At 40.9% G+C, this 17,355-nt stretch overlaps 1 protein-coding gene and 1 long non-coding RNA gene across 2 annotated transcripts in view; one reads left to right on the top strand and one right to left on the bottom strand.

The window, feature by feature from the left end:
• The window catches only part of LOC148670757 (scavenger receptor cysteine-rich type 1 protein M130-like), a 34,881-nt gene extending 31,251 nt beyond the window's left edge, over positions 1–3,630 (bottom strand). The window contains exon 1 of the mRNA XM_088632975.1: positions 3,233–3,630. Within this exon, the coding sequence (XP_088489101.1) occupies positions 3,233–3,296 (64 nt within the window). The 5' untranslated portion in view covers positions 3,297–3,630. The remainder of the gene's footprint in view (positions 1–3,232) is intronic.
• Positions 3,631–6,938: 3,308 nt separating this feature from the next.
• On the top strand, positions 6,939–12,733 carry LOC148670756 (uncharacterized). The gene is made up of 4 exons (XR_015937168.1): positions 6,939–7,140; positions 10,078–10,164; positions 11,083–12,067; positions 12,513–12,733. It is a non-coding gene; the product is annotated as an uncharacterized LOC148670756 (long non-coding RNA).
• Positions 12,734–17,355: the final 4,622 nt, after the last annotated feature.

The raw sequence follows: 17,355 nt of genomic DNA, 5'->3' as shown, positions 1-17,355 counted from the left end.
TTTTCCAGATTTCCACTGTTTAAACAATTCAATAACTGTTGAACTACAGTTTCATTTAACACACTGAGCATTGCTGCTCAGGTTCAGGTTCAGCCACCTGAAGAAGGCTTCACGGCCAAAACGTTGTATTTTCTTTCTTCTTTTTTTCAGCATAGAATAAACCTATTACTTGTTCCTTTGAGATTAAGAGATGTCTATCTGTGTGTTTGCTTATGCAATCATTAGTGTACAAAATGTACAGCAGAGGGGACAAGACACAGCCCTGTGGTGATCCAACTGAAGTGTAGCGAATGTCAGACAAGCACTTCCCCCAACTTGACCTGCTGGTTAGGAAGTTTAGCACCCACCTTATCGAGTTCTCATTCAGATTGAAGCACTTCAGATTTACACTTCCACTATTATTGTCAACTCCTTTCATGTCACCATTTGCTTTACCATGTTTCTTACAATAGAATTCACCATCTTGCTTCAGTGTATAGCCGCACGGCATAAGTAATATTTCCAATCAATGTTTACTCTTAACAACACATCTTTACCTCATGTGGCTTCTACATAAACGCTAAACCAATTTCTAGTTATTTCCACAACTCAAACATAACACCACATTTCTGTGTGTGATAATCACATCCTGTTTACCCAGGGCAACATTAATACTATCATAGACCTCAGGGCTATAGACTTTCAGGGGGCCCCTCCAACTCACATCACTTAATCAACAAACACAACTGTGCCCTACACAACTTTGCCATACACTACATTTAAAGTTCAAATCTTGTTCAAAACGTTGTAAAAAACAGAGCTTAAGACAAGTTAGAATCAAAACTAAAGAGTAATTTAGTCTTACAGTTGCAAAAAGCCTCCTTGGCCCTACATACACATATACAGAAGCCACTTAAAACTGCTTTTAACACCACAACAGACGGTCTTCTCAACAGACACACAGAGCATTCCTACATTATTCCCAGAACTACAGACTCAACCACTGCCCACTCAACAACACAAGCACCATTACAAAGAATGCAGTTAAATAACGCAAATCACACAAAATCATCTAAAATGGAAATAGGTGCTTTTACTCCTCCGCGGCGGGAGTGACAATAAGGACCATGGCTGGTAGCTTAGCTGAAAAATAGTCAAGACAACGTAATCATTCTGACCAGCGATGGATACAAAAACTCTATACATTAGCCACAACATCCAATCATTCATGTTGTGCTCACTTTATTTTATATTTATGAGGTTTTAAAGAGTTTTACCAATGTGCAAAGTGATGAGGAGACCAGACACGAATTAGTGTGCAGAATGTTCTGGCGGTGCCTTTAATTACTTTGCCTTTTCACTCTTGCCAGAACCGCGGTTTCCTTATCACTGCCAGTGGCAAAACGCTATTTACAGGATAAACTATTAAACAGCATTGAAGCTTGTTCTCATCCTCTTAGGAGTTTTCATGTTGTGTATAATTTATGAAGAAAAAATAAAAAATAATAAATTTAAACAAACAAAAAAGAGAGGTACCCCTTTCTTTCATACATCTAATTTCTAGCCCTTACATGCCAAGATCTCACACATGAATCATTTAACAACTGATTCAGAGATTAATCATATTCCAAATATACCAGATAAGTTTAATATATTTTGCTAACTAGTAAATTCATTAACCCTCTGTGTTATTGTAAAGTTATCCTAAACGATGCCTCAAGCCTGAGTGCTCTGATCATGAATCTCCAACTGATGGAGGCAGGAAAAGTATTTGTGTAACTTGTACAATATTATTTAAGTAATTATTTGATTTTCATTATCCATGCTTAAAAACTAGCATTCAAATGCACACCAACCAGATTGCAGTAAACCATTCTTATTAAATCTCCACATTATCAAAAAAAAATAGTCCTTATTATCTGAATCTTAACTGTAGAAGACCAACTCATTTATCTGTCAAATTTTACTCAAATGTGCAAAGTCAATATAATTGCTGCCTTCCAGTTCAGTTCCAGACCCTCTTTGCTATCTGTGTGGAGTTTGTATGTTTTACCTGAGCTCACATCTTTTTTTTTTCTCTGGGTTCTCTGGTTTCCTCCCAGATACTATCAAATTCACCCTGGTGGGAGTGTGTGCATGTCTGTGTCTGTGTGTGTGCCCTGTGATGGATTGGTGTGCTTTCCAGTGTGTCGCCTGCATTGTGTCCGTTGCTTGCTGGGATTTACTCCAGCTGCCCAGGGACTCTTCATTCAATAAAGCAACTGTAACTGTTCTACCCTGGTTTCTAATAATAAAAAAAATCATATTTTACTATTATCTGAGCAGTAAATATTTTTTCTACAGTACAGCCTGTTCTTTTCAATTTCTAAACACAGCAAACCTGCATGAACCATACAGAAAAAGAAGTTTCTGTAATAAAACTACCATAGTCTCTAATATATATATACTCCTATCTAGAAACAGCTATGGGTCAAAAATAGTTTCACATCATATTTACCTCCTATATTCAATTTTTATTTTAAATATATTGACCTCCAATAGTACCTCAGTCTCTTTTAATTTTCTCTAAAATTATTACTGGCTTAAAACTGTTCCAGACTTTAAACACAGATTTACCTCAAATAACATTGACCTATCTAATGAGCTTTAACACTGAAAGTATCACATAATCAAAAAAATACACATCTTTAATAATTCATTTACCTACAATGCTACCTCAGTTTCTTATAATTATTTAGTGGGAAAACATTACCTTCTCAGACATTTTCTAGTGTTTAAACATGCATTTAAATCTATTATTATACCTGGCCTTAATAATTCTTCAAGCTAAAATATCACCTTCTCAAGAAAAGATTTATATAAAAGTTCCATCTGTAATAAAGCCACAACCTGTAATAATAAAATATACTCCTGTCTTTAATAACGCTCTTATCTGTTTTAGAATAAGAATATTGCATACAGATAATTATACTGGAGACATAAACTGAAGATAATAATAAGTAGCAGTAGATTGGCAGAGGTGATGCTATTAAAAATATAAAGTTGTTCTAAGCAACTAAGTATTTGACCTGACTTACAGACCAATCAAAATAGTTTTAATGTTTTCTTATGAATACCCACAGTCCTGGATTTAAAATAAAACATTAAAACCTCTTATCCCGAGCTCATTTACAAATTATGTTGTGCAGCTTTTCCATCTTAAATTTAATTCTTGTTGTCTGTCTGTCTGGAAAGCAGAAGACTGGTCACTTACTGGCTGAGCTGTGCAGCACCAGGACAGCGAGAGAGAAGATGGACAGGCAGCTCTCCATTGTCATCAGGACAGAGCGCAGCTAAGACACCTGTCTTCAACCCTGAGCCCACAGGGCAACTGAGCTGCTGCTCCACACCCCGGACCCCCAGTAACAGCACAGCCCCCCACTCCGCCAATCACACACAGCACTGCCTTTTCAGACTGACAGCAGGAACTTCTCACACAGGCGGGACGGCCAATCAGACAGGGCTCTTTCAGTCTTCTCCATATATACAGTATCAGAGCCACATCACTGTTTCCTCTCCCTGAAGACACTCCCAGCAGTGCGGAGGAGAGGAGACACAGGAGCAGCTCTGTGTCTCTCTGGTGGAAACTCACAGATACAGACAGCAGGGCTGCAGGTGCTGCAGGGGCAGGAAGAAATCAGATAAAAATTAATGTCACAGTTCTCTGACGATTTAGATAAGTTATGTAACTTTAAATAATTATCAAGTTAATAAATTATGTTCAATAAAAAAGCTAAATAAAATTTGCATGACAGTGTCAGGCGATGTCCAGTGACTGGTGTCCTGAATATGGTCCTCTGTGTCTTACTGTCTGTGTCAGGCAGTGTCCAGTGACTGGTGTCCTGTGGTGAGCCACAAAGAGGTTGTTGTCCCTCCAGACAGCTGTGTCTTCTGGTTCTGGTCAAGGACAGTGTGAGAAGAGCCTGTCCTCAAGGGGGTAGTGAGGTCACTCAGGTCAGCACGGGAATACAGAGACAAGGACTGAATAAAAACTGGCTGTCCTGTGGCTGTGATCAGAGATCAATAGTTTAAATGAAAAAGAAAGAAAAGCCCAGTAGTGACTGTGCCCTCTGTACTGAGCCTGGTGGACAGCAGCTCTTCCAGTTGAGTCCCTCAGACCCTGAGTCTGTCCCTGTGCAGCTCAAGCCCACACAGATGTTCCAGCCCCTCCAGCTGTGACCCCAGCATCTCTCTGTGTGGAGCTGACTGTGTGATTGAGACTTTCAAATAGCACAGTGGAGCTGAACTGATACTGATACCCTGATACAACCCCAGGCTGAATAGAGTGAGGACATGGCTCACCTCCTCCTTATTATTAGTAGTGTTAGTAGCTGTAGTGATAGCAGTATTTGTAGCAATAACAATACTTCTTGCAGCACTAATTATATTAGTAATACTAGCTTTAGTAACATTAGTAGTAGCAGTTGGAGTAGCAGTAGAATCTTATAAGTTGCAGTTGTATCAGTGGCAGCAGAAGTAGTAGCTGTAGTAACAGTAGTAATACTAGAAGTATGAGCAATAGTAACAATATTAGAATTAGTAGTTATGCTGTAAACTCTTTAGTTCAACATTATAGCAAAGCTGTGTTGCAGCTTCACGATAAGAACTGCAGAAGAGCAGGAGTCAGTTTCAAAGTTGGAAAAACAACAAAAAGAAAAACTTGTTAATACACCCAGACTGAACAGTGAGAACACAGCTCACATCCTCCTTGTTAATAGTAGTAGCAGTAATAGCACTGTCAGCAGTAGTAGCAGTTACAGTAGTACCTGCAGCAGTAGTAACAGTAGTACTAGTAGCATTAGTAGTAGCAGTAAAATATTACTAGTTGCAGTTGTATTAGTAGCAGTGATAGTAGCAGCTGTCACAGTTGTAGTAGCAGTAGTAGGTGTAGTAATAGTAGCAGTATTTGCAGTAGTAGTAATAGCAGCAGTAGTATTTGTCACCATAATAACTGCAGGAGCAAAAGAGCAAGAGTCAGTTTCAAAGCATAAAGAAACAACAAAATGATTAATAATGATGATGATTAATGATAATTAATGATTATAATGATTAATTAGAAACAATCAGTCCTTGTTAATACAGCCTAACAGTGGTGATTTAAGGCAACAATTCCTGCTGGGCCAGCATGAAAAAGTTTCACATAATGACATGACAACATATTTGTACAGAGGGACATATTATCTTCAGTAAAACTGCATTATCTCTTCACTCCCCTGTCTTTAGGAAATGGGCCTGTTTCGTCAAAGCTTTACTGGAACTGCAGATCAGACTGTGCAGTGAGTCTGTGGTTTGTGCTGTGATGCTCAGTGCAGTGTGATGAGGCAGCTGAGAATTGAGCTGTACAGGAAGACACACGGGGGAGTCCAGTGTTCAGATATCTAGTCCTGTACAGAGACACACAGGGAGTCCAGTCAGAGCTCTGTTGCTGTACAGTGAGGCACACAGGGGAGCCCAATGCTCAGAGCTCTACAGGGTGACAGGTCTTCTCCCCACACAGATGTCTCAGGGCTCTCACAGCTCTCTCAGTGTGTCTCTCAGGGCTGAACAGGAGGGGCTATTCCTGTAAGAATGGAGGCTGACTCTCAGAGCTCCAGTGTCAGTATGAGGAGCAGCTCTCAGACCTGACTTCTGCCAGAGTCTCTGAGCTTGAGTGGGCAGGAGCACTAAGCGCCTCAGCAGCTGAGAAAAGCCTCCTGTCTCCTGTGGTCACAGTGTGGCTGAACACCTGCACTGTCTTCCTGCTCCTTCTCCTCTCTCTCCCCCTTCCTGTCTCTCTCGCTGTGTGTGCTCTTATCTGTCCATCTCTCTCTCTTCTCTTCTCTCACTCTGACAGTCTGTGCAGAGTATCTGAAGGGGATGTAACACCACTTGGCAAAGGAGAAAACTTATCAGAGGCAGAATAAAAAAAAATCTTTATCTCCTCTCAGTCAGATTCACAGCTCAGACTCACACACAGAGCATTGGATCCCTTAGTACTTTACCAAAACTCCTACCTCCTGAACAGACAGAAGCTCCTTCTCTTTGTCCTGACAATTCAGAACCAGTGGACATTCAGACAATCAGTGCTGCTATATGAATAATATCAGACAGAACACCCTGGACTCAGGTCACATCTCCCCCTTTTCTCCCTCCTCACAGCCCTTTTAGAGACAGAGAAGAGCTCTGGGTTCTCTTCTCTGTGAACTGGGCTCAAGGGTCACTGATCTGGCAGCTGTGGGCTCTGTTCCAATTCAGAAGCAAGAAGTTTCTATTAACCCTTTCCAGGACCTCCAGCCCTTCAGTATTACTGCCCTGATTCATTGTCTTTACTGTAAGTCAGCCTCCATCCCTCTGTCAGAAGTGTTTTACTGAAAATTGAGCAATATGTGTTTATCTCTTATTATTATTTTTACTGATTTAATGAACAGCAGTATTGCTACTCTTATAAGTGTAATATGATTATTAGCAGCAGCAGACTGATGGTCTTGTCTACAATAGTGACCAGTTGACAAGCCTGTAGCTCTGAGCAGTGGGACTCAGATCACACAGAAGACCTGTCTGTGTGTGATTCCACACCAGCCCTGGGATACAGCGTCTCCCACACGTCTCTCACGGAGTCTTATAAATATACAGTTAAACAGAGTCTGATAACAGTTATACAGTTAATTAAATCATCAAACCGGCTGAGGAGCTGAGAGCTCGGGTGGAAATAAAACCAGGAGATACTCTTCAACCTCCAGGATCATGAGTCTGATCCTCCTGGCTTCTATTCTGTGGAGATTCGTGTAAAACGCTTAAAAGCGCTTATTACAAGAACTTGTGCCCTTTCTCTTCTGCTCTACGCGAGTATGCTTTACAACGCATTAGTCTGTGAAGTAAACTATTTTTTTTGTTCAATAAATTGTATTCCTCGGTTTGTCGCTCTCCATTTCCAGCTGTTATGTCTCCTCCATCGGAGACGCGCTCTGCTCTGTCAGAAAGAGCGCTGTGACGTCACAGACACCAACCAGAGTGTCGGGATCAGAGAGCGAGACCGAGGGAGGCGCGCTGAGCGCTCGGAGGAGAGATATTGATCACTTATCTATCGACAACCAATTAATTCAACTGAAAAACCTTAGAATCATCGATTAACTTCACCGATTGGTGAATACTAATTCTTTTCTTTCTTTAAATTCTTTAAATATCTAGAAAACAGTCAATACAGCCTGTATCGATCAAATACCATAGTGCGTTTAGTGTTCATAATGTTCAATCCCAAATTAAAGAATGATTATTCAAATGATTGTTTAGAAATTGTATTCTAGAGCTTGAAAATTATATTTCAAGTTGATATATTCGTGTAGGTAACAGTTTAAATGCATTTTTCCACTGTTTACAAATTATAAGTATGGTAACCACGGCGACACGTGCCACGTCACTGTGCCCAGCTAGGTGTCTCGCCTTCGTCACAAAGAATGCTTTGACGTCACGGACTAATACTAATGCGAGTGTATTCATATTTAATATTAGTGAGAATATAATCGGTAGCTTTAATATTAATGCTAGTGTTCATGTCAGTATTAATGGTGATTGCGCTTCTGATAGTTTTGATGCCAGTGTAGGGAAAACCGGTTCAGGGACGCCAAATATGTAATCATAGTAGCTCTCTGAAGGCACCAGTTCTGTAGGGTTTGGGCATTTACTGAGACAATTATTAATTGTACCAGTAAATCACAAAGTTGATTCTTTTGATGGCTTTAGAATCCAACCATGCGACATAACTCAAACAACGCGCACACACAGGTACTAATACACGAGGATACATTTATTAATACATAGAATATGCATGTAAACCTAACAGATCTTATCGAGAGGGTTATCAGAATACAAAAGATATATATTCAGTCAGTTACAAAGAGTTACATATATCAAGAGGACATACGTTCAGTATATCATTCATTAAGACCGTTTCGTAAATGAACTTAGTTATAACTTCTACATTAGATACTCAAACAAGTACATAACTCTTAGGAATTAAATTGATATCAACTGGTTGGGATAACAATTGAATTCTCGAGCTGTAATGCATTGAAGTTGAATACTCATCCAATCTTTGGGGATTCAGATCTCCTGCGGGCACAAAGAAACAGTTGCAGGCTGTTGCTGTCCAATCCGCGCTCTCTGGCTCCGTGCCAGGCTGTGATGTGCGGCTTGCGACGGTGCACTGCTGATGCTCACTGTTGGCTTTAACTAGCAAAGTTTGTGCACAGGAGAAAAGATGACTGTGGGTCCCATCAAGTCAGGAAGAGGACTGGTTCGTTCCTGATGAAGAGCTAGTTCTGAATAGTAATTCAGCTGTCCACAGTTCCGACCTGTTCACGAGGCCTGCTGCTGGTTACTCTCTGGCAACCTCCACTCTAGACTCTTAGAACAAAGGAAAGTTCTGGCACTCGGACACACTGGCCGTTCCGTGGTTGTCCGGGCTGAGTCTCAGGATGGTCAGGAGGCGCGCTGCGAGAATGTCCTGCCCTTGGGAGCCTTCTGCTCCTGGGCCGTCCTGCCCTGGAATTCTCCTTTGAATTCCCTTTAGAACAGTCCACAGAATCCTCTCCAGAATCTTACTGAATCTCTCTGAATCTTGTTGAATCTGAATCTTGTCTGAATCTTGTTGAATCTGAATCTGAATCTCTCAGGCTCTCTGTGTTGCCTGTTTTTACCTGGAGGAACTTCAGCTCATTGATTGGCTGAAAGTTCCATGGGCATCAGAGTCCCACGTGGGTTACTCGGCCCTACCAGTCCCTGATTGGTTGATCAAGGTGAGATATGAGTCACTTACTCCTGACACTTAGTAATGCAGTCCAGATGTCCAACTGGCACTCCCTAGACAGATAGGCGCCAATGGATGACCATTGATCATGATAGCCAGGCTTAGCTAAGTGCATCCCCCTTTGGGAGCTGTCCTTATCAAAAGAAAACATCTTGCATGAATGGTTTCTCTGTGGCTGCACCACAGAGATGAACAGAGAGATGGGGCCTCATTTGGGAAGCTCAGAAACACTTAATTCTGCCTTATTAATAAGCCTCGCCGCTACACCAGTATTCATGTTAATATTAGTTATAATTTTAGAGTTACTGTTAGAGTATTTACACTAGTAGTCATGTTAGTTTTAGTGATAGCATTACTGTTATTATTAGCATTAGTAGTGTATTAGTAGTTTGTGTCAGTGATAATGATAGTGTAATTCTTAGTGATAGTGTTACTGTTTTAATGTTAGTGGCATTTGTGTTAGTGTTAGTTATACTGTATTTGTAGTTATGAGTGTGTGTGTTTTTGTCTGTGTGTGTGTGTTGGTGTGTGTCTATAAGTATTTGTAGTCTATGTGTGTGTCTGTGAATGTGTGTGAGTATGTGTGTGAGTGTCTGATTGTGTATATAAATGTATGTCGTGTCTGTGAGTGTGTGTTGTGTCTGTGTGTGTGTCTGTGAATGTGTGTCTGTGAATGTGTGTAGTGTATGTGTGTGTGTCTGTCAGTGTAAGAATGTGTGTCTGTGAGTGTGTGTGAGTGTCTGTGTGTGTGTGTAATGTCTGTGTGTGAATATGTTTGGGTGGGTGTCTGTCAGTGTGTGATAATGTGTGTTATTGTGTGGGTGTATATCTGTGGGCTTGGGCTCCACTCGTGTGTCTGACAGAAGTGATCCATCAACAGGTGTTTAGGTCCAGAGTCGCCTGAGAATGGAACCACTTTCTAGAGTCCAGACCAACGTCCAGAGAGCTGTGAGTGCTCTGTTTTTATCACTATTACTAGTAATGACAGCAGTAGTAGTATTAATATCAGAATTAGTATTAGAATTTGTAGTCATGGTCATAGTAGTAGCAGCAGAAGTAACAACAGTGGTAGTTGGATTATCCAAGCAGTTACTCCAGGAACTACAGTATTACACATTTATACTCTATTTTCCAGGTATGTTTTGTAAAGTGCTTTGATGTTCTGGATTAAAAGGCAAAATATAAGAAAAAAATAGATTGATTGATTGATTGATTGACTATGAGAGTGAAGTCTGGTCGAACTTGTTTGTCTAAATGAACTGTCCTGTCAACAGATTTCTACAGAGGTGAACAGAGAAGATGTCCAAACCCACCAGAGACTGGAGACAAGTTTGAGAGTCAGGCCCCAGACCCAGAGAGCTGTGAGTCCACTGCTGGTCTTCTTCAGATTGTGATTCTTCCTCTTCTTCCTCCTCCTGAAATTAAAGCTCATTGCAGTAGCAGGGCTCTGTTGTCTTCTCTTGAGGAGGAGAAAGACTCTACCTGACAGTGTGTGCATCTGCGTGTATGTTAGTGTGTGGGAGTGTGTGTCTGTGGGTGTTTGTGCTTGTGAGTCTAGTCCAGCCCGTGTCTGTAACACAACTGTGTCTGACATCCCCAGATCAGGAAGGAGGTAACAGGAGACTCAGCCAAAACAGGAGCCAGACCAAAGACCCCAAGAAAAGCAAGTCTGCATTATTATTATTAGTAGTAGTAGTAGTAGTAGTAGTAGTAGTAGTAGTGAGAGGGTGAGTGTATGTGAGGTTGTGTGTGAGAGAGGGTGAGCATGTCTCAAACTCCATTCCTAGAGGGTCTGGTGCATCATCTGGTTTCCTGCCCAGAGGTCTTGGTTACAAAGTTGATCTAATTTTTTAATTAAACAAAAAATATTCCAATACTCTACCTTTATCCAGACCTTAAATATCCAACTGTGCCTTGAATATTTTGAGTCTTCAACAGTGAGAGACATCAAAATATATTATTAAACACATTATTTCCACATCTTCTTATGAAAATAATTAGATTAATTGTTTAATTGGCTAGCCCCGTTTGGAAAGAAAACCTGGAGATGCACCTGGCTCTCCAAGGATTGTGATTGGGCTTGAGACCCCTGGTCTAGCAGAACTGGCCCCTCAACAGGTCTCGACAGGGATGTTGGGGATCATGAAGCTGGATAGCTGAGGGCTGGACACTGCTTCTGGATCGAGGACGACAGGCCACTGTCATGTGGGGTCATCTTGGCCCATGATGATGATGTGTGTTTGTGTGACTGGCTGGTAACTCTGTTTTCTCCTCCCCAGCACCGCCTGGAGAAACTCGCTCAAGTCGAGAGAGGAATGGCCAAGCAGAGAGAAGGGTGTCACACCGAGACCTAGGGCAGATCCCACAGGAACATGAGTATTGGCTTCAACAACATGGCTAGACAGCTTGTTCCACACCCCCACCCTCCTCTATGTAAAGAAAGGTGTTGATGATGATGATTGTGGACATGATGATTGTCATGATGAAGAAGGATATGGTGATGAAGATGGTGGAGATCATTTATTAGAAATGTGATGAAGATGATGGTGACGAAGATAGTGGAGATTATAATGGTGGAGGTGTTGATGATGGTGACACAGTCATGCCTGTGTGTGAAAGGGAAGGTGGGGTTGGATCAGGTCTGCCGCTGTCATCTGATAGGACTGTCAGAGGAAGAGGGAGCAGACTCCCCCTGCGTCTCACCCCAGGCAGCCGAGAGCTGCAAGTCTGTGAGCCTGATATGTCTGTGACGTCTGTCAAAAGTTTGGTTTCAGCTGCAATGATGGTGACTGTGATTGCTGGGAGACCAGGGGCAGGGCTTGGTCCTCCTGGAGAAGACCCTCTCAGTTTTCTCTCTGTCCTCCTCATGCCCTCTCTGTGCCCCTGTCCCCTCAGGCCAGCCAGCCAATCACCAGGCAGGAGACCGAGACCCAGCTGTGAAACTGCCCTAAGGGCCCGGAGAGGGATCTGCAGAAGGACAGGGCATGGACCTCCTCCTTGGCAGCCCACATACCCCATTGCTCGCCCCCTCACACACCCCCTCACCCACCCCCTGGTACACCCGCTCACCCGGGCCTGACCCCAGCGGCCCTGTGGCGGCTCAGGGAGGGCCTGCAGGTCGAGCTGGAGGGGCTGCTCCAGGAGGAGGAGAGCCGGGTGCGGACCTGGGCTCAAAACATGATATCATCTATCCAGCTGGACTTCCTGGCGCTGTACAATGAAGTCCTGTCTGACTTTGAATCAGAGGGTGCATACGCGGGATTGGTAAATCCCTTAAACCCCTCCCCCTTGCTTGAATCACACTGAGGTATGCAGGGGCTGGGGCGACTCACCTCTCCAAGACACCTGCGTCATCCCACTCCCATTTCACCTCAACATGGTTCCGAGAAAATCTCCCGTCCCCAAGGGGAGAGAGACAGGAGCTGGACTGGGTCTCCAGCCCTCTGTTTATTCAAGATTATTGCCTCAGGAGGTGGGTGAGGTGGAAGACACACTGTCTACAGATCACCACTAGGGACAGCGTAAAGCAGGGGGTGAGACTCTTGATCATGGATAAGGATAACAGTGGGATGACTCCCCCTCTCTTTACTCACTGCCTACTGATGATGTTATGTCACTCCAGCTCCTCCTCATGGTGGTGTCTGCAGTCAGGCAATTTGGAGAATCGTTGAGGGATGATGATGAATATTCACCTTTCTTGTTCTCCCAGGGCACAGGAATCATGAAGCAGGACAGCTATGAGGAGGTGAAAGAGGCGCTGAAATCCTACTTCGAAAATACAATGGTCAGGTGTGACTTATCTGAGGTGGACAAGTGCTTCCGCCAGGCTGCAGCTGAGCTTGACCTTATCCTGCAGAAGTACCTGGGAGATGTTGTGGCCGAGGTCTGTGAATAGCAGGTTTATTTTGATAAAAGACATTTCTCATCCCCTTCTATTGTTGGTGTCTATTTCATGTAAAGGATTTGACTTGAAAATGAAACGTTTAATCGACTTACAGGGAGTCTTCTTTAAGATGTGTATCGGATAGCTCTCCACTGTCACTTTACTGGACTTTTGAAGTAACCAATCTACAATGAAAATATATACTGCACATCTTAAGGAAAATGAAGAGAAATCCGTGTGCTGATTGTCACCAAAAATGTCACAAATTAACCGCCAAACTGTTTAACATGTCCAGCCACCTCTTCCTATTTTGCAGTGATTATAATTCTTTCAGTTTCTTCTCTTGTATTTTCCTTACTGTTTCACTGTCCCCTTCCCCCATGTGGAGATGGATCCACAGACGAAACCCTGTTTCACCATTTGTTTGTTCAAAGTCTTTGGACTGACTTGCAACTTGCGAAGCCCCAGTGGCACAATCAGTCAGGGTGCACAGCAGAGTTATGGCGATGTTGTGTGTTCATGCTTCACCTGGAGCAATGGCACCTACAGATCCAGCCATTCAAAATGTGCGGAATACGTGGCGGTAAAACACGGTGGGCATGGCGAATCATACCACATTTGAATTGAAATATGATAATAGTATCTGGAAGCACCTTGTAAAATCACCAGGTGGAGCTAATAAAGCTTAAAATCTCATGTACAGCATTTGAGCTGTCACCAGAAAACGCCTGGTTTCGAATCCCAGTCACAGTTGAGGGACAGTCTTTTTACAATTAAGAATTTAAGTTGCATACTCTTTAGATTTTTAATAACTTTAAACTGTGTATTACAGAATGTCAATCATTAAACATTAAAAAGTAGGTATATTTTATAAAAGAAAGATTGCTCTTGTGGACAAAAGTACACAACCTTCCACCTTCATAATAAATATTTTAATTATGCATAAATATTTTATGCATCAAAGTCTTTAACTTGGTAACTAACATGGGTTCTGGTTTTAACATGCTTGTTCTAACATTATTAAGCTTATATTCTGTAATTCATAAAAAGTTATAAAGTTTTATCCTTTTCTAAGAATACGTAGTAAAAACACCACTTGCTGTTATTGTAAAAAAATACATGTTGTAGTGATTTAACATCACTTGATAGATTTATTAATATGGGATCGTGTAACTAAGCAGCTAAAGTATCACAAGTGGACGTTTTGGAAACATTTTGACATTTGTTTCTTTAAAAAAAAACTTCTATTGTCGCTGTAGTGGTAATGAGCACTGTAATTGTCACGAAAGCTTTCTTTCCGAACCCTATGCAGACGACACAATCCGGGGTTGAGTGAGGAAACACAGGGAAAAAGTCATGCAGGATACGGGAATAAAAACAGGGGGGCGTATCCATGGAGTGCTGGTGGTCAGGGAAGGTGTAGCGAGGCAAACAATTCGGGGACGAGTCCAAAGAGAAGTCCAAAAACAAGGCAAAAGTCCATGGCCAGGAGATCCATCCAAGACAGGAGATTAAAAACCAGAACCGGTTCGGGACCAGCAAGGGGAACAGGAACAGAAACTTAAAACCATGACGGAGCCAGACACATCCAGGACCCGGGCTCGCATGATACAGGAACCAATGCAGAGCCCAGATTGACGTCTGCATCTGGCTTATAAGGGGGAACTGAAAAGGGGCTGGAACAAGGGACAGGTGTGGGGAATAAGGCAAACAAGGAAGGGCTGGAGCGCCCTTAAGAGGAGGGGTTTGCGATCATGACAGTATTGTACCTAGGCGCACCTAGGCACGATCAGAGCCGAATACATAAAGATAGTCCACTATTATTATAGTCTACTACTACTATAGTCCACTATAGCTTATTGTGAACATGATGTGTCTTTTTCAGGTTTACACCTGAATTGAGAAAATAATGACCAGATACATTATTATAGTTTCAGTGGTATTTTTAATTTGTTATTCTCGATTCTAATTACAATACATACAACTTCGTTTTAAGGCTTGAGGCGTCTGTTAAACTGCCCAACTGAATAAAGTGTTTTGAATCAAATCGGTTGAACAGTTGACAGTATTCCCGTTTGATAATTCACGTTTTTATTTAATTATTAATATAAATTAACATTGAATATGTTATGATAAATACATATATAAAACATGTTAATATAGTGTCCATTATACTTATTTTTTTTTAAGTATTTGTTAGAAGAAAAACTTGTGCCGTAAGCAGGTATTGAACTTGGATTGTCAAGGGCTGCTCGAAAACACAGCTGAGACGAACAGTTTTAAAATGTTTTGAAAGTAATCATGCGCGATTGAGTCAAATTAAAAATAAACCATGTTTGCAAAGAATGTGGAGTACAGTAAATTAATATCATTATTAATTTCTTTAGATAAGCGATTCCATCTTATATTTCCTATTTAGCGGATTCTAAAAAGTATGAGGTTTTTTACTGCGATAACGAGCACAAGTATTCATAGAAAAGGTTAATCAGTTAACTTTGAATGTGTTGTGATATTTAGAAATACCATCAAATTCAATATATTGTCAATAATATTTTACTATTTTAGTTTTTCAAAGAAATGTTTATCTGTTAAAAGAAAACTCATGGCAAGAGCTGGGTTCAATCCCCCAGTTTACAGCATACAAGTCAGATGCCTAAGCCATTATACCAAGACACTGCTTGACAGTTCAAGTTATAACTGAACAGGGCAGGCCAAAAGTTTCCAAGTAATCGCGGGTGAATGAGTCAAATTGATGCAGATGTTTACAAAGAATGTCTACTACTGTGATATTTTGAGCTATATGAATAAAATAATATCATTATTAATTTATTTAGATACACAGTTCCATATTATAATCCCTATTAATCAAATTATAAAAAGTATGCATTTTTTACTGTGATATCGAGCCCAATTAAATATGAATAAATATTAATGAAGTTAGTACTTTTACTTAGTATATACTTTTTATGAAGTTCTGTATATAAACTTAATACAGTCAGAAGTACATAAAACCTTTTCCAAAATAACCACAGTATGTAACCGAATGAAAGACTGATGCTTAAAATGTTTATGAAGAAAGTGGAATACTGGTGTGTATTTTTTATTTAAATTACCAAAACCAGACATATACATTTTACATAATATGTTTATGTTCCTAAATTAATATCATTTATGACCTTCAGACGCATTATACTCCTCTTCTTTTAATGCTCAGCTACTAAAATGTCCCTTTAGTTGTAAAATGTCCATATTAATATTCAATATTAAGCGGATTGAAACATGCACAGTAAAGAGATCAAATAAAGCAATCGTTTCACTAACAACCAATTCATCATGAGTGCTGCCTGTCAGTCATTTTGGCCAGCCAATCACTTACTGCGGTACAACTCGGTGAACTGTAGAAAATTTCCACAGTACGGGGTTGTACTGTGCATTTTCAATGGCTGTATCTGTATATATAAAAATTATAAAAGCCAACCACTTTTATCATCATATTCTCGCTGAGAGGAAGGAATCAGTGTAAATATATAATTACAAGTGATAATAAGAGCAGCTTTATGATAACCCTAAGAAAATACTACTATATTGGTAGTTGGGGGAATGTATATTACATATATCTAGAATACAACAACTGAAAATTAGACAAGAATTTTATATTGTAAAGTGAAGAGACAGGTGAGTTTATAAAGAGCAACATGAAAGTTAAGCTCCCAGAGTTAAAATTGCAGCAACTTAAACCCTTAATCAAACTACGAGAAGCCTAAACAAAGAAGAACCAAAACAATGAAATAAGACTTTTGCAATGGTCTAACACAACATAAGAATACATTTAGATGAAATCTTTACTATTTTACAGGAGAACCTAATAGGGAAAGTTATAAAAGTGTGTATGTGTCAGAAACCTAGAGAGAATTCACATGCAGTATCATTTTGCTTAAAGTTGAACTGAGTACAAACAATACAGTTGCATTGTATACTTGTACAGTGCCTTGCGAAAGTATTCGGCCCCCTTGAACTTTTCAACCTTTTGCCACATTTCAGGCTTCAAACATAAAGATATAAATTTTTTATTTTATGTGAAGAATCACCAACAAGTGGGACACAATTGTGAAGTGGAACGAAATCTATTGGATTTTTGAAACTTTTTTAACTAATAAAAAAATGAAAAGTGGGGCGTGCAAAATTATTCGGCCCCTTTACTTTCAGTGCAGCAAACTCACTCCAGAAGTTCAGCGAGGATCTCTGAATGATCCAATGTTGTCCTAAATGACTGATGGTGATAAATAGAATCCACCTGTGTGTAATCAAGTCTCTGTATAAATGCACCTGCTCTGTGATAGTCTCAAGGTTCTGTTGAAAGCGCAGAGAGCATCATGAAGACCAAGGAACACACCAGGCAGGTCCGTAATACTGTTGTGGAGAAGTTTAAAGCCGGATTTGGATACAAAAAGATTTCCCAAGCTTCAAACATCCCAAGGAGCACTGTGCAAGCGATCATCTTGAAATGGAAGGAGTATCAGACCACTGCAAATCTACCAAGACCTGGCCGTCCCTCTAAACTTTCAGCTCAGACAAGGAGAAGACTGATCAGAGATGCAGCCAAGAGGGCCATGATCACTCTGGATGAACTGCAGAGAACTACAGCTGAGGTGGGAGAGTCTGTGCATAG

Source organism: Lepisosteus platostomus, chromosome 5 (genome assembly GCF_059453375.1).
Source record: "Lepisosteus platostomus isolate fLepPlt1 chromosome 5, fLepPlt1.hap1, whole genome shotgun sequence".
Classification (NCBI taxonomy): domain Eukaryota; kingdom Metazoa; phylum Chordata; class Actinopteri; order Semionotiformes; family Lepisosteidae; genus Lepisosteus; species Lepisosteus platostomus.
The sequence above is the reverse complement of the archived record's forward strand: the minus strand, read 5'-3'. Positions and strand labels throughout refer to the sequence as shown.